Below are 17,675 nucleotides of genomic sequence, written 5' to 3'. Positions count from 1 at the left end.
AAAACAAACAAAAATCACTCCATGAAGAATGGATTTTGGCGGAAGCAGGTCAAGGTTGGAAGCATGGAGATCAGTTGGGAAGTTATAGTTATAGTTGTTATAATTTATCCTGGTGTAGGCTAGAGATACTGGTAACCTAGACTAGGCTAATAGTAGTTGGAAATGGAAAGAAGGAGACAATTTCAATATATATTTTGGTGATAGAGCAGATAGAATTTGCTAATGGGTTTGATGTAGGAAGTGAGAAAAAGAGATGCAGTCTAGATTTTTGGCCTGAGCAACTGGGTGGTATCATACTGAGGTAAGGGGAGAATGGGGAAGGAGCACTGTTGATGGGATGTGATAAAGAGGGGAATTAAGAATTTTGTTCCGGGCATGGAAAGTTTGAGATGCAAATGGATGTCTAAGAGAAGTTGCTGAATAGGAACTTGGGTATATGAGTCTCAAGCTCTGGGGAGAGACCAGAGCTGGAGATGTAAATTTAGGGGCTGTTGCCATATAGGTTATGTTTAAAGCCTTGGAAATGAATGAATGTGGATGGAAAAGAGAAGGATACCTGATTATGCTCAAAGTTTTTTGTTTTTTCTTCCATTCTGATTTGGTATATACATTTTTTTCATTCTTACTTGGTATATAATTGACTATAATGTTAGTTTTATTAATAACTTAGCGCATGTTATCATTTTTTTTAAAGGTATTTTGTGTGTGGACAACTTTGACATTGTGGGTGATGGAGTTAAAGATTTACTTGTTGGGAGAGATGATGGAATGGTGGAAGTGTATAGTTTTGATAATGCAAATGAGCCTGTTCTACGATTCGATCAGGTTAGTTTATTTTAAAAAATACTATATATTCTTATTATTCATCAAATAGTTATAGAGATGGCTATGCTAGTTTGAGTTTTCTTAGATGAAATATATTAAAATCTTGTGTTTGGCTTAAAATATTGCTGCTTTGATGTTATCGAGATCTTGTCTAGACTGCTCTTGTGTTTGAACAGTAGACTATTCCCTTCAAGCTGAATAATAAATTACTTCTTCATTTGGTTTCTAAATATTGTATATCTAAAGTATTAAATATTTTGCCTTAGTTTCTATAAGTACAAACTAAGTATAAAGTAGTTTCTGTAGTAGATTACAGCAGTTACATTTATGTGTTTGGGTGACATATATGAGACCATGTTGTTTTAAAGTAATAAGGTTTTAGGAATAAACTTCATATTGTTAGGACAATGTAAAAAAATATCTTTAAGCAGAAAGGGAAAAACAGCAGTTTCACTTCTATCCACCCGAAAATCAGCTATGTAAGAAGAAATATTAGATAAGAGTAATTTTTAGTTCCAAATTTTAAATGTAATTAAGCTTTTTTATCCCAAGGTACAAAGTCATATGGAGAGTCAAGCTGGTATAAATGGAATCTTTCATTTTCCTGAAGTGGTGTTCTCCAGTCCGGAGTTTCCCCATGCTGCCTCACACAGGATGCATTGAGACTCTTGTTTTTTTTTTTTCAAAGCCACAACTCATTATCAACCTTTCTTTCTTTGTCTATTTTCTCTAATAGTGGTCCCTCCCAGTCCCAACTTTAACTGAAGATTGTCAAATGCAGATGTTTTGGTGCATAGATAAAGTATATTATGTAGATAATATGGGGATAAAAACACTATACAACTTATTTTCTGGATTTTTCTCATATTTGTTTATCTTATTTTGGTGTAAAAAGTCATCTTGCTAATGATGCAAATAATAGTTTAGGCTTAAAAGTATATAATACTTCTTTGTTGGTGATCTCCTATTTTTTTCTCATCAACCCCTGAGAAATTTTCCTATTTAGACCCCAAATCTCCTCTTTGACTTTTATTCCAAAGCCCAATAATGACATAGCATTTCCCTCCTCTGCCAGGTATGGCGCTAAGAAATTCTGTCTTCCAACTCTTTGTCTAATGACAGAAGTACTGCTCTCAGATTATGCTAAGGCTGCGAATATATGCTGCCTCATCTTGGATTCATGATGTCACTCTCTTTATTGTTTTCCTAATCAGGAGAAGACATGTTATCTGACAGAGTCTGGACTGATAGTTGATTAATCAAAAAAGTTAAGGAGCAAATCATAAAAAGAGAATCTCTCTCTCTATATATATATTTATGTCTCTCTCTCTATATATATATATACACCTTAAACATCGTATTTTAACTTGTAAATATATATTCATTTGCCAATATTTTGAGGAATGACCAAAGTCTTCTTTTGTGAGTTTAGGTCCCTTAATCGGCATTCCATGTTGTTACTTACGTAAACCACGTCTATACTAGATCGTCTAGTATCTCCTATTTTATGGCTATATGACTGTTTTTTTTACATATGAGTTGAGTTAGCTAAATCTGCCAATCTAAGACTTTTAGAGAAATGTATTTGAAGTATATAAGATAAATGAATTTCATTAAAATGTATTGGGGCTGGCCTGGTGGCGCAGCGGTTAAGTGCACACTTTCCACTTCAGCGGCCAGGGGTTCGCTGGTTCAGATCCCAGGTGCGGACATGGCACAGCTTGGCACGCCATGGTGTGGTAGGCGTCCCACGTGTAAAGTAGAGGAAGATGGGCATGGATGTTAGCTCAGGGCCAGGCTTCCTCAGCAAAAAGAGGAGGATTGGCAGTGGTTAGCTCAGGGCTAATCTTCCTCAAGAAAAATGTAGAAATTAACAGTTTTTTAACTTTTTCTTAATAAGGTTAAGTAAGATACTTCTAAGCGAGTAAAAGTTAGGGTTAATAGTTACTCAATAAACCATTTAAAAAGTGAGGATGTGTGTACCTCTGTTGTCCAGGTAAAACATCCTTCTATAAATCAAATGGTGTCTGATGTTTTGCTTTCAATAAGTGGAAGGAGGACCTAATCAAGTTGTCAGATGAAATGTCATTAAAAAAATGTTTTGGTGATAGATTGGTTGGTGATTTTAGGTAGATAACTTGGAAGATGTTTAAACAATTGAGTGAATTTTCAGCAACAAAATTTCTTTAATTCTCTTCAACATCTTTATGTGACTAAGGTTGAACAGTACTTCTATCTATGAAAATGGAAAATAGAAATAGAACTGATGTTGAACCCAGTCTCACTCTAGCAATATGTAAATGATATTGATTTGTGATACATGAATAATTTGGAAGGAAAAAAGTCCCATTCATCTCACAAGATACATTTCCTATTGAATTTCGCTTTTGTCAAACTTGTATATTTGTCTTATCAATTGTGTGTACTAATAATTATAATGATAGAAATTTCTAATGTTGAGAGCTTTATGATCACAGAAGATAAAAATTTCAATTTATTATTTTTTGGTTTCAGAGAAGTATAAAAGAATTTCAGGTATATGAGTACATTACATTAAGATAAATGTATGTGGGGGAAGTGGAATGAAAGTAAAAGTGCAAGAAGAAGGAACAGTGTAAAATTTCCAACTGTTAAAGAAGGATCTGTTTCTTCATTTTTTAAGTCGATGATTATGTGTATAAATTTGTCCTGGTATTTAGACTAATGGGTATGGTTATAGGATGTGACAGTTTCATTTTAAAATGATAATAGAAGTTACATTCTTTGTAACTATTTACAATTGTGATGAAAAATCTAAAGGTGAGCTTAAAAATATAGAGAGAGAGATGCATAGTCTTTTCAGAATTACTTTAATGGGAACATGTACAAAAAAGTTTGAAGATTTCTAGTGTATGTGAGATTCACTGGGACATTTATTAAAAATGCACCTATGAAGCTAACTTTATGCAAACTTATAATCAAAGCTTTGTTACTTGATTCTCTTACGTAATCAGCCTCAGGAACAGCTAAGATAGCCTGATTTGCAGAATAACTCAGAGGTCTGCCTCCTTCGGGGAAGGTTAAGAGAATTAGTGTGTTTACTGCCAGAGTCCGTTCTCTCCACCTTCTCCTTTAAAACAACGGTTCTTATCCTTGCCTGATAAGAATTATGTAGCAGAGTTTTCAAACTACTGGTCAAAACCTATTAGTGAGTTGCCAGCTCATTTTTTTTTTTAATGAAATAGGTTAGAGTAGAATATATCAGAGTACAATGCAAACCCTTTAAATTGTATGTTCGTGTGTATTCATGTGTGAATGTATACCAGCTTGCAATATAAAATTTATTGCTTGCTTTCCAAATACCTTGAAAGCCACTGACCTAGAGTGCTTGTTAAAAATACAGATCCCTACTTGACTAGTTGAAGTATTGCTTAAAGGAGATATAAACCCTGAACTATCTGAGAAACTTGGTTTCTGTCATTAGTAGCAAATTTCCTAAAGCTTCCATATAGGCTATCATCTTCTTTAGTCATCTAAAAAACTATTTGGAGGGGCCGGCCCCATGGTCGAGTGGTTACAATTCTGCACACTCTGCCTCGATGGGCTGGGTTTATGTGGTTCAGATCCTCGGTGCAGACCTACTCCACTCGTCAGCCATGCTGTGGAGGCATCCCACATCCAAAGTAGAGGAGGACTGGCACAGATGTTAGCTCAGGGCTCATCTCCCTCACCGAAACAAAAAGAAAAACAAAAACTATCTGGAGAAAACAGGAGAGGTGGTCTGTGGAATTCAGATAATAGACTAACTGTATTGAGAGTTTTGCTTATATAATTTTTTTAAAAAAACTTTTTTCTTTATATAAATAATCTATTTTTGCTCATTAGATGACTACTGTAGCTGAGTGGTACACACAAATAGATGAGTCACTTTCAATCTTCTTTCTTGAAATTTAAAAACACTGGAATTTTCTGCCATTTCTGCAGGATTTTTGCCTTTCCAATCAGTGTCTGCATGTAATAAGTCCTCAGTAGTCTGTGTTGAAGTCTGGAGACAGGAAAATAAGTTTTGTGGCTTATCTTAACATCTGTGAAATGTTTAGTTATTAATGAAGTGCTTGATCTTAAATTTGTTTTAGGCGTTGTCTGAAAGTGTCACATCTATCCAGGGTGGTTGTGTAGGGAAAGATGGCTATGATGAAATCGTGGTATCCACATATTCAGGTAAGGTAAATGGTGCTTGGTAGTTGAAGAAAGAATCAGTAATAAAAATATAAGTTTAATAAATGGCTTTTAATGACTATTTTTTAAAAAAGTATTATTAGTAAGTCACTCTTACCTACAGCATTAAAAGCTGTATTGGTTAAAAAATAAGGAGAGAAGTGGGGTATTGATTTATAAAATAGCTAATATTTGAATACTTTTTAGGAGTGCTCATCAGCATGTCTCTAGTATCCTTGAAAATTAAATGATGTTCTTTGGTTTAAAAGAAGTATTTACTGAAATTTATGTTTTGTTACTGTGTACATTTCTTATAAAAACTCGCTTGTTTTTGAGTAGGTTATTTTTGCATTCTTGTAATAGTCATATGAGAATTTCACTTTCCGTGAAAGTAGTTTTTGGAAGACAATTCTTATTCATCAGCTATTTTTGCATTTGCTAGAATGTGTTGACTTATTCCATACTTGAAAACTAAAACTGTAAATTAAGAAGTGAAAGGTTTCCTTAATCATAGTATTATAGCGTTTCAGGCAAAACAAAAATAGTATCACAAAATGCTTAAGTAATTTCTTTATAGTTTAAATATTTTCCAGCTTGATTTCTTCTGTGTGTTTTGTTTTGTTTTTTGAAGAGAAATAAGTCCTAAGACCAAGTGAGGTTGATGTTGGTGGACAAGGGGGCATGTATATTGGGGTTTCTTTTAACACCAGCAGCACTTAATGGTACACAATTGTAATTCATCACTGCAGGCTGGGTTACAGGTCTGACAACAGAGCCTATTCATAAGGAAAGTGGACCAGGAGAAGAACTAAAAATTAATCAGGAGATGCAGAATAAAATTTCTTCTTTACGGTAATTTTGGATTTTTTGACTCTTTTTTCATTTCATGAAGTGTGTTGTTTTTTATTACTTATAGATGCAGTATATTTTATTGGAAGGAATTATACAGTTAATTAGTTTATCACCTTTTTAAGTTAAAGTTTATATCAGTTTGAGAAAATTAGCAGTAAGTGCTGATTAATATTTTGGAGTTCGAAATATACTTTTTATACGTTTTATTCTATACTGACTTTTTCTTAGATCAAGAATTGTATTTTTTTCATTTGTTTAGTTATGGCTAGTTGTAGTGTTTTGTTTTGTTTTCACATGTTAGAAAGAAACCAACACAGATGGTTCTGTTCCTCATTAATTCTAATATTCACTGCTCCTGGGGACCCTTCTGAATCTGTAACTTTGGCTTATAAGTTTTCTTACTGGAAATGAATAATGTTGACTCCCTAAGACACAACAATTGCTTTTGTGGCCTTTTCAACTTGACCAGTCCTGTGGAAAAAGTACCCCAGCCTCAAGTAAAAGTGCTTCCTACACAGAAGAAGTGAGATTTGCTGAAATTTTTAATGACTGCTCTCTCTACTTCAACCCTGGCCAGCCTCTTGGGGTAGGGAGGGCTGAATTTTTTTGGTGGTAGTTGAGAGCTACAGAAGTTTTTAAGGCAGCAAAATGCCACAAGTACTAGTTCACTAAAGCCATACCACAAGTTCACCACAAGCCAGTTCACCAAAGCCACCAGAAGAGCAAATTCTAGTGTTCGTACAACAAGGATACCAAGCAGAGTTAATGGCTACTATCTCACATCCTCAGTCCACTACCTTATCTTTATAACTAAGTCTGCCCCCTCCTGATACCACTGGAATGTAAGCTCATGCGAAGCTTATGTCTGTTTTGCTCATTCAGCAGCTGGAACATAGGTACATAGGAGGCACTCAGTAAATGTTTCTTGTGTGAGTGAATCTTTTCCTTTGTTCATTGCACAGATCCCTTCCAAGCTCCTCCCCCGACTTTTCCCCCTAAGTTGGGGCTAGCTAAGGCTCATGTTGGTCTACCCCAATTACTATTTGCTTCATTTGCATATGGCCTTTCCCGTTAACTGGAGAGACTCTTAAGTTCAATCTCAGCCGAATCCTCTCCAGCACTTGGAAGAACATCAGCTGTACCACTGGCTCTTGATCGTCCTTGTAGCCTCCAAAATGTTAATACTGTGCAGCCTCCTCCTTATTTTGTCTGTCTCCCCTAATGTCTTACTGAAAGGTACATGTTTACTGGTTTCACACATTCTGTATTTTACATATTTGCTCATTAAATCTAGTATGTTCCTCTGCCCCAGTATAATCAGTTTCTCTTCTGATTAGTACTCCATGTAACTAAGCAGATTAGCATGTTACAATTGATTATCGTGTATAGAATTAACTGAATATTTACCTGGCTTGATACTTAGAACTCTTTATTAATATTGATGGTATGGGACTGAGAAGATGTGTTAATTTTTAGATCAGAGATAAAGTGGAATCATTTGGTCAGTCACAGAAGCAAAAATTTTGTTCCTATTAGTGTTAATAGTTCTATCTCAGTCAATAAAAATCCACTTTGCAGAAGTAAATGTCTCAAATTTTTATAAACATTCTAAGAACCCCAAATGTTCACACTTATAGATGACACAGTTGGATATATCTTCCTCTAGGAGTGAGTTGGAACATCTACAGCTTAAGGTGCTACAGGAAAGAGAGAAATATCAACAGTCTTCTCAATCAAGCAAAGCAAAGTCAGCAGTTCCTTCATTTAGCATAAATGACAAATTTACATTAAATAAAGATGATGCCAGCTACAGTCTTACCTTAGAGGTGCAGACAGCAATAGATAATGTCTTAATACAGGTAAGCAAAGTGTCTAATTTCTTTGTTTTATGACTGGATCCATTTTGTAAACCAGTCATATGCACTAATTATTATTGAACACTTTTAGTTTTAGGCAGTAATTTGAAATGTTTATCTTTTAAATGTTATATTTAGTTTAGATAGTAATTTTAAAGGTTTATCTTAATCTTCCATTAGATAATCAGCTTGCTCATAGATTATCTAAATTATATCTTTACTTTTTATTTATCCTGTACATGTTAAACAAAAGACTGATGGACTTAAGTTTCAGGAAGTCAGAAGGGGCACTTAAGGATTTTGTTCTTTGGCTAAGCTTTAGGAGAATCTTAACAGAGGTGCAACTTTAATGCTGGTATTCGAACCTTTTTTTAAGCTCCAAATATTAAAATGATAGCTCACAGCACAGCTTGCTCATTAACGATCAGGTTCTAGGTTGATCAGTTGGCTGAGTAGATAATCCCAAAGTTTAGGTAAAATTTAGGGATAATAATATACAACTCCGTTCATCAATATATTTAGTTATTTTTCCTTTCAATTGGAAGATTTTCAGGGAGTGGAAAAGGATGATAGTAGAATGAATGGAAAACAAGCAAAAGATGGACAATGCATCAGAAAATGAGAAAGAAATAAACAGGAAGAAGAAGACAAGGTTTAAAAAGATGTGGTGGAAAGATCAGATTATTAATTAAAACTTAAAGGCAGAAGTCTCTCTTAAGTGATGCAGCTCCAGGGCTGCTGCACTGAACGACTCCAGGAGCACCATTCACGTAGAACACAGCACAACAGCATTGTGCTAGAAACCGTCTCTCCAGAGGAGGCCAAAAATGCTCTCCTTTCTGTGTTACGGGTGAAATTAACATTGATCAAAATGACCTGATGTAATCAGAATGGCCATATGATTATTTGCAGCCCATGGTAACATTTTTAGCACTGACAAAAATAGGTAGGAAGATTATACTTTTAAGGGGATGGTGAGAGATGATATTCTATGATCTCTGATAATCCAAATTAGAAAAAAGTAGGTCATCGAAATATAAAATATATTCTTTATTATATTTATTTTCTAGGAGTACATATTATCAAATATAAATTAAAGATGAACATAAACTAGAACTAAGGAGAACCCTTTCTTAGAGAAAATATGTTTTGTGAAAATTTTTAGTTTTCCATCTGAACTCTTTTTTTTTTAAATATTGACTGTAGAGTGATGTTCCAATAGATTTACTTGATGTGGATAAAAATTCTGCTGTTGTCAGCTTTAGCAGCTGTGATTCTGAGGTGAGTAAAAAATACAAAGAATTCTTCAGATACTTTCATTTCTGTTATGCCATTTTGAATAAAGCCTATAAATGCTCCTAGGGTGTAATGTTTCTTCTTCAGTCTTTCCTTTCATTCCCTTTCCTTCAAAATCTGCTTCTGCTCTCTCTCTCTGTCCTCAGATAATCCAGAAACTGAGCTGTTGTTCCAGATTCCTTCCTCTGATCTGTTAAATCCAATTAGTCCCCAGTTTCTGCCAGTTCTGCCTCCCTGGCTGTGGTGCCTCTACTCTGCTTCATTTCCACTGCTGTTAACTTTCCAGGCCTTCATCATATCTTGCTTGAACTACTCATCTACCAGTTTCTCTGCCTCCAGTGTTGCTTCTCACCTCCAGGCTGTGCTGTACACTGCCACCAGAGAGGTCTTCCAAAAATACAAACTGTCATTTCTTTCTCAAAACCTTTCAAAGATTCTTCATTTCCTGCTGCATCTAAGTCTAGATTCCTCATTGCGGCATAAAAACTTTCCATGATTCAGCTCTTGATTGCATCTCCAATTTATCTCTCACCAGCTGCTACCTTCCCTCGCATGCACATTATTTCTGCCAAACTCAAGTTCTTAAAATTTCTTGAAACTGCTGTACAGTTTCGCACATTCCTACATTTGAGCATGATCTGTTCCTTCTGCCCGCCCTTCGTCACTTTTTCTGGGCTTGGTGAATCTTGCTTACCCTTCATTCAGCAGACATTTGTTGAGCACTGACAATGTTCAAAGTCCCTGGGGTGAGATCGTGTCAGAGGATTTGGACATACCTACTGTATCTCTTCCTTCTGCCTTGTGCATACTAGCAAACTAGCAGTCTCGGAGCTGGGTGCGGCTCCTGAAGAGAAGTTAGGGGCAAGATACGGTCTGGAGTAGCTGCATTGGAGAAGGCAAGCCAGAGCAGGAGATGGTGACTGTAGTTGGCAGGTAGTTATCCATATAAAAAAGGGAGGAATAGAAGAGTAAAGAACAAAGTTGATAGCTATATTAGGAAACAATTTTCAATATAATTTCATAGTAAAGCTCTTTTTTAGTAAGAAATTCTATAACAGCTGTATTATGTTATCATATATGGTTTGTCATCCCTGCTTGAGAATAAAACATAAAAGATTAGGGCCTACATTTTAATGATCATTTAAAAAATCAAGTTAATATAAACTTAAAATCTTTAATTCCTAAGTTACTATGAAAGATTAACCTGTTTTATTTACCTCACTACAGGATTCTTTGAAATTAGTATTTTATACTAATTTAAAACCTATTTTCTAGAATGATAGCTTTAAAAAAACCTTTTTGTGGAGATTACAAGTATACACAAAAGTAGAAAGAATAGCATAGTAACCTCCAGCTACTCCTTGCTAACTTCGGCGTATGGCCAGTCTTGTTTTATGCTCTTCACTCTCTTCCTCCCCCATCCAAAACCTAATCCCAGACATTTTATCTCCTTTAATCTATGTTGTTTTATCCATAAATAAAGTACATAACGTTTGTTTTTAATCACACAAATGTATATTTATTTTTAAGTTGATTTATCCTCTGTGTTTACTGAGCTTATATGATTTGAAATTAAAATGTTCAAATTTACTTTTTGATGTTAGCATCCTTTTTATTTATTAGGTTGTTTATTAAAAATAGAGAAATAACAGTACATGAAAATTGCACATCAAATATTTCATGTTGCTTTGCCTATTTGTGCAATTCATGCACCCAGATATATTTTTCTATTTTTAGTAGTTTAATATTCAATTTCAAGAAGTTATAATACTTGAAGTAACCTCTGCAATTTAACTCAGCAGATGTGTATTGAATGCCTGCAGAATGCCAGGCATTGTGCGGTTTGCTGGGCATACAGGGAGAGATATTTCTCTGTCCTCTATAAGTATTTGTGAAAATCAAAGACATTCAACGCCATACATTGATGTTTTTGTCTTTATAATATAAAATTAGGAGTCTGCACCGTCAGTTAAATTTTTAGAAGAACAGTTAATATTTTAAAAGGTTATTATAGAAACTCAAGATGGAAAGAGAATGGGCTTTAGAGTCTTAAATATAGGAATTTGAATTAATTCCAGTTTCGTTTTGGGAAATTTACCTAACCCCTCATGCCTCAGTTTTTTCATCTGTTAAAACTTACTTAGTAAAACTTACCATAGGGCTGTTCTAGGAATAAGCAAAAAGCATTGAACACAGTACCACCCAAATGATGTGTGCTCAGTGAATAGTAACCATTATTATTGATGCTGTTTTCATTGTTAAAAACATGGATTCATCCTTTTCCTCAACTTGGAATTCTTCCCAGTCAAATGACAACTTTCTTCTTGCCACTTATCGGTGCCAGGCAAATACCACAAGGCTGGAACTCAAGGTAAAAATGTTTGAAATTACTTTTACTTGAGAGTTTGAACTTTCTTTTTTTCCTTGGTATATCTTGCAACATATGATATCATTTCTCTGCATTAAATTTCTTCCTGAAATGAGTCATTTTGAAGTAACAACTTTTGAATGACTTGTTAGGTTTTAATTCAGCCCAAACCACTATCTCTGCTTTTAGCTCCCAACAAATCACCTTCTCTAAAATTACTGATCCTAAATTTTCTCTAACTAGAAATTTTTTTTCTAATTTTCTGTTATGGAAAGTTTCAAACATATGTGAAAGTAGTGACTCCAGCTTCAGCAATGATCAACTCATGGCAATCTTATTTATACTGTCACTCTCCATTCCAAATTATTTTGAAGCAAATACATGATATTTTATAATTCCCTTTGTAAATATTTCAGTACTTACGTCTAAAAGAACTTTTTTTAAACATAACCACAGTACTATTATTACACCTAAGAAAAATTAACAGTAATTCCTTAGTATCATCAAATATTTAGTGTTCAGATTTCACTGATTTTTGTTTTTAGTTTGTTTGATCTAATCCTGGTCCAAATAAAGTAATTTGGTTATTAACGTATCTGAGCATTTGCCCTGTATTTTCTACTATCTGGATTTTTCTGATTGCATTCCAGTGCTGTCAATTATTACCACCTATTCTGGAGAAATTCTTAAGTTTTCTCTAGCAACTTAGTAACATAATCGCTTTCAAAATTAAATAGTGATTATAGCACACAAATCTTTTAGTTATTTAATTTGTGTTGAGATATTTTTAAAATTTTATTTGGTATATTTATGATCTAAAAATTAAGGACTGATTTTTTTCCTAGTATTGCTGATGTTCTGAGACTCAATCTGTGTTTTTTTCAAGAGAGATGCTGATACACAATAATTTTTTCATACCTGGTTGTGGAAGTTCCCGTTAAATGTAATTTTTTTCCTAAACAATTTATTTTAGCCTGTGTAAGTCCCCTTTATATATTTTGAAAGAGAAAATGAAAAGTGGGATAAATTTATTTCTAAGGGAATATACTTAAGCATATTGTATGTAACCTAATTAAACATTTTAAATTAAATTTTCACTGAGCAAGATTGTGCCAATAAATTAGGAAGTAGGCCTAAAAAATATTAAAAAGCTATGTTCTTTTTTTAACTGAACTTTAAAATTATTGTATCCAGAGGAAACAATAAATGCCTGAAAAGAGCCAAGAAAACTATTAAAAAGAAGAAAAGGTGGAAGTTATCTTGCCATATGGTAAAACATACCATAAGACTACTATGATAAAAATTGTGTAGGATATTTACAAGGCCTAAATAGATGGAGTCTAGAAATAGAGCCCAGCACACCTTTATGGAAATTTAATGGAGGGTATTTTTATGTAGGGAAAACTTCTATTGAATTACTATTTCTGTTTAAAAATTGGTGTTGGCACAAATGGCATTTATCTGGAAGAAAATTAAATGGATTCTTATTTTGTGCCAGGCATAAAAAATAAATTCAGATGAATTAAGTACCTAGTTATTTTAAAAAAGAAGAATGAAATTTGGTTGTCTTCCAGATAATGGGTGAATATCAATAAAATATAAAGACTCCCTATAAGTTGTTATAAAAAAGATTACCCAATAAGGAAAATAGGCAAAACATACAGATAGGCATTCACAGAAGAGGGCATCAAAATAGCTATCAAATATTAAAAGAAAATGTACTACCTCATTAGTAGTTAGGGAAATTCATATTAAAATAACAAAAGCAATTTCTCCTTGTCTAGCAGGTTGGAAAAAAAATTTTAAAGAGCCACATCACTAGGTGACAAGGATGAGGAAAATGACATTCTTGGTCATAATTGAAGGAAGTAAAAATTGTTACAGCCACTTCAGAAAAATAGACAATAATCACATTTGGAAGAATCTATTTCATAACAATACAGTCACAGTATTGTATGCACAGATGTGTATGTAATTAATTGCAGCATTGTTTGTAGAGGCGGAAAAGTGGAACCAAAGTGAACACTCAATAATTGAATGGTTGATTAGTAGCTATTTATCCATTCCATGGAATATTACACAGCTGGGATAAAGAATGAATTGATCTATTCCTGTTAACATGGAACAAATTCCATGAAAAAGCACAAAATGCAGATAAAATCTGTATATATGTATATATATTTTATCTATAGTGATATAAATATGAAGAAAGGTATGAGAAGAAACACTCTTGTCTGGTATGATAGGTTTTACAATAGGAGTCAGGCCTGGGTGGGATGGGAGTGGGAGGGAGGTGATGGTATTCGGGGAGGCAGAGATAAGTGGGATAATGTGATTATTAGAAATAAAAACCAAGATGTCTATCATATAAACAGAATTTATTCATGTGAAATTATGCATTTGTTTTTGACCATCTGCCTAGAGAGTTGTGTGAAAGGATGACTACCAAAATAGTAATAATGATCATTTCTAGGTGGTAGGATTTCAGGTGACTTGTATGTTCATCCTAATTTTTTTTTATTGTTTGGGTTTTTTAATAATGAATATGAATTGTTGTATAATCAGAGAAAGCATTATGGAAAAAATATGTGCCAGTATAAGCTTACCCTTTAAAAAGAAACCCTAAACTATAGCTTGATTAGATCTATTTTTATTTTATTTTTGGTTTTTTTTGGTTTTGCTGAGGAAGATTTGCCCTGAGCTAACATCTGTTGCCAATCTTCCTTTTTTTGCTTGAGGAAGATTCAAGCTGAGCAACATCTGTTGCCAAGCTTCTTCCTTTTGCTTGAGGAAGATTCACCCTGAGCTAACAGCAGTGCCAGTCTTCCTCTATTTTGTATGTGGGATGCCACCACAAAATGGCCGCCACCGAGTGGTGTAGATCCATGCCCGGGAACTGAACCTGGGCCACCAAAGCAGAGCGTGCCAAACTTTACCACTAAGCCATGGGGCTGGCTCCCTCTTTTTGTGTTTTTCTTCTTTATCTTTTTTTTTCCTTTTATCTTTCCCTTCCCATTCAGAGCAATATTTGCAATGTAACATTTGCAAAACATCTTGCTTGAAATGTTATGTTTTCCGTTTAGGTAAAACATTGATTTTTTTTCCCCTTACATGCCAGGAACAGTGTGAGTTAAATATCAGTTAGATTAGAGAAGTGAGCTCTGTAATACAAGAGATCTGACAATCCATTTTATGAAGTGGAAAGGAGGGAAGCTGAAAGGGGGACAGGAAAGGGGAAGTGGACAGCTTCCCAACTTCTCTAAAATTTGGTCTTCACAGTTTAATGAATTACTGTTTCCTGTTAAGTGTTTTGAAGTCTCAGGATATCCAACCAGTCATATTCAAAATAGCTCAAAAGAATTTCATAATCCAAATATGTCATAATTAGATTATGAGTATGCTTCTCTATTTTCATAGAAAATCAAGACTTAAGTTCTCGGAAACATTTCTTTTTGTCAATAGATTTTTATAACAACAGCTATATGCTGTAATACCCCCATTTCTGAGAAAATCAAGTATACCATGTAAGATTTAGTTATTTGGAAAACTCACTTATCCCTTCAACGAAAGTGTCTAAATTTTAACCGTTTTCGATATGCATCTTATATATTGTACACTGTGTTGTTAGATGTGATAGGGTAGTATGTGAGAATGTATGTCTTTTGGAATGGCATAACATTGCTAAGTGTGGACAAATCACCTAAAAATACGTGGTGGGGTTTACTTTTATAGATGGATTAATTTTGCTTTTGACTGCCAAAATTTTTTAAATTTTCCTTTATTCTAGTGGTAATAAAGTAGTTGTTTAATAGAATGTCATTATTTCCTTCAAAATACTACAGAGGAGATTAAGGCCTAAGCACTTGATTACTTGTGTTGAACATTTTAAGGATAATGTTTATGTTACTAGATTATACTTATTTTCTTTCTTCTTTTGTGTTGAATCAGATTCGCTCAATTGAAGGCCAGTATGGCACACTTCAAGCATATGTAACTCCAAGAATTCAACCCAAAACCTGTCAGGTCCGCCAGTACCTTATCAAACCCCTTTCACTCCACCAAAGAACTCACGTTATTGATCATGACAGGTAACACAAAAGAGGGAGCAGTTTATTTTTAGGACATTACATGATGCAGATAAACTTGCTTTTTATTTTTGTGGTGTAAATTCTGGTAGCCATTTGTATATTTTAAAAATTCAGTAAATATTTAAATGCTATAGATTAATATTTCTAATAGATATAAGACTCTTTGCTTACAGAGGCTGGTTTGAGTTGGACTTTCCTGTCTTTCTGAGATCAGTAGAGTAACAGTTCTCTCTCTCAAACTCCTATCGTGAGCAAATACTGTTTAGCATTTGTGTCTCTGTGAACTGGACCTTATTGTATTGGCCTCAAACATTATATTTACTTTCTGTTTCACCTCAGAATACTGGTAGAGCAATTGGTTATGATAGTGCTTGTTACTTCTGACTTCCATTCCAACTTACGCATCCTCCTGTTTATAGTTTTTTCCTTTCTTTCCTGAAGATGAGAGACCCGCGTTTAAAAGAAGAAGGGAAAGAAATGAACAATTACACAATGAATACATTTGCTGTGCCCTTCATTGTGCTAGGTGCTTAGGGAGTATCATTTAGGTCTTATAGTAAGACAGGTACTCATTTACAATTGAGAAATGGAGGCTTGGAAAAGTAACTTGATGATATAAGAGACAGCTATGATTTGAAGCCAAAGCCCATGTTTTCTCTATTGCAGCTTGTAATTTTACAGATAGGTGATTTAAATAAGATATAAGGAGAAATATTCCCAAATATTCCTAAGGACTTTTGGAAAACATTAAAGAGAATAGATTCTTTTTAGGGTGTCTTGCTGCTTAAAAGTCAAAGTTGTGGTTAATGGAGGTAGCATGGTGTGCTGGAAGGAAGAGCAAACTGGGAATCAGAAGACTCAGATTGTAGTCTCATGTCTGTTCCTGTGTGAGTTTGGGAAAATAATCTCTCAGGGCTTTAGTTTTCTCATCTGCAAATGAGAGGGTTGGTCTGGATGATCTCAGAAGTCCCTCCTAGTTCTTAGGGTTCTTAATTCTGAATCCTCTTAAAATTTCTTCTGAGCCTTTAATTCCATAAACTCTGCATTTTCCTAACTCTTCATAATTATCCATTTGATTTATTTTAAGTTTGATTTATTTTACAACCATGTGTGTGTGATTTTGCAAGATAGAGCATATTATTCCCTAGCTTGCCCAGTGGCACTCAGCTAGTAAATAATGGAGCAAGGTTTCACGTCCATGTCTGTCTTACTTAAAAGCCCAGTTCTTTGCCTTCACATTATGCTGATTCTTTCCCGAAGGAGATTCTTGTGTAAGTATGTTTTGTAGTTTATATAGTAGAAATACTAGATGAACTTTTAAAAAATGAAATCTACGTGAGTAAACTGAAGATTATTTGTAAAGTATATTATAATGAAAACAAGCCATTTATGTCACTTAACTGAATATTAAAAGCATAGATGTAGATAAGCATTCATTTCCTTTCATAAAATCAAAATGTTCATTTATCTAATGGGTAAGATTAATCTGAGAAAAAGTAAATGGCTACCATTTATATTTGTTTAGCTACTATTGCAAAATTCTGTTTGTTAATGTGTTGTGTACGTGTTATACCTCCATGCATTCCCAGACACTAATGTGTACCTCTGCCCTTAACTTACAGACCCATGAATACCCTAACATTGACAGGCCAGTTCAGTTTTGCCGAAGTTCACTCCTGGGTGGTGTTTTGCCTGCCCGAAGTTCCTGAAAAACCTCCAGCAGGAGAATGTGTGACGTTTTACTTTCAGAACACCTTCCTGGATACACAGCTTGAAAGCACCTACAAGTAAGTAAAACTTATTACTGCTTCATATGGGTTTTCATATAAATGGGGTGTCTAAATTTTCAGGTAAGGCAGGAATAATTTGCAAATAATATGATTGAAAACTATACTGTTCAAGAGAATCTATTGAAAAACAAGTAGAATTAATGGGTTTTAAAAATGACTGAATAGAGATGAATATGAAAGATCAATATCTTTCCGAATCCCAACAATAACTAGTTAGAAAATAAATTGTTTAAAAAGACCCTTTCAGAGTAGCAATAACCATAACAAAATGTCTATATGACGTCTGTAGGAATATTCCTTTTTTCTTTGCTTGAGGAACATTATCCCTGAGTTAACATCTGTGCCAGTCTTCCTCTATTTTGTATGTGGGATGCCGCAACACTATGGCTTGATGAGCTGTGCA

At 34.2% G+C, this 17,675-nt stretch overlaps 1 protein-coding gene across 3 annotated transcripts in view; it reads left to right on the top strand.

The window, feature by feature from the left end:
* BBS7 (Bardet-Biedl syndrome 7) overlaps positions 1 to 17,675 on the top strand; it is a 35,529-nt gene that overhangs the window by 12,812 nt on the left and 5,042 nt on the right. For 2 of the 3 annotated variants that reach the window (XM_014845493.3, XM_014845497.3), the window contains exons 8-15: positions 695 to 825; positions 4,941 to 5,025; positions 5,772 to 5,874; positions 7,541 to 7,733; positions 8,937 to 9,011; positions 11,332 to 11,397; positions 15,343 to 15,482; positions 17,105 to 17,269. In XM_014845493.3, coding sequence (XP_014700979.3) covers positions 695 to 825; positions 4,941 to 5,025; positions 5,772 to 5,874; positions 7,541 to 7,733; positions 8,937 to 9,011; positions 11,332 to 11,397; positions 15,343 to 15,482; positions 17,105 to 17,269 — 958 coding nt within the window. The remainder of the gene's footprint in view (positions 1 to 694; positions 826 to 4,940; positions 5,026 to 5,771; positions 5,875 to 7,540; positions 7,734 to 8,936; positions 9,012 to 11,331; positions 11,398 to 15,342; positions 15,483 to 17,104; positions 17,270 to 17,675) is intronic. The other variant, XM_044767286.2, reaches the window with a different exon arrangement.

This window comes from Equus asinus, chromosome 3, assembly GCF_041296235.1.
Source record: "Equus asinus isolate D_3611 breed Donkey chromosome 3, EquAss-T2T_v2, whole genome shotgun sequence".
Taxonomy (NCBI): domain Eukaryota; kingdom Metazoa; phylum Chordata; class Mammalia; order Perissodactyla; family Equidae; genus Equus; species Equus asinus.
Note: the sequence above shows the minus strand (reverse complement) of the source record. Positions and strands in the feature narration are given on the sequence as shown.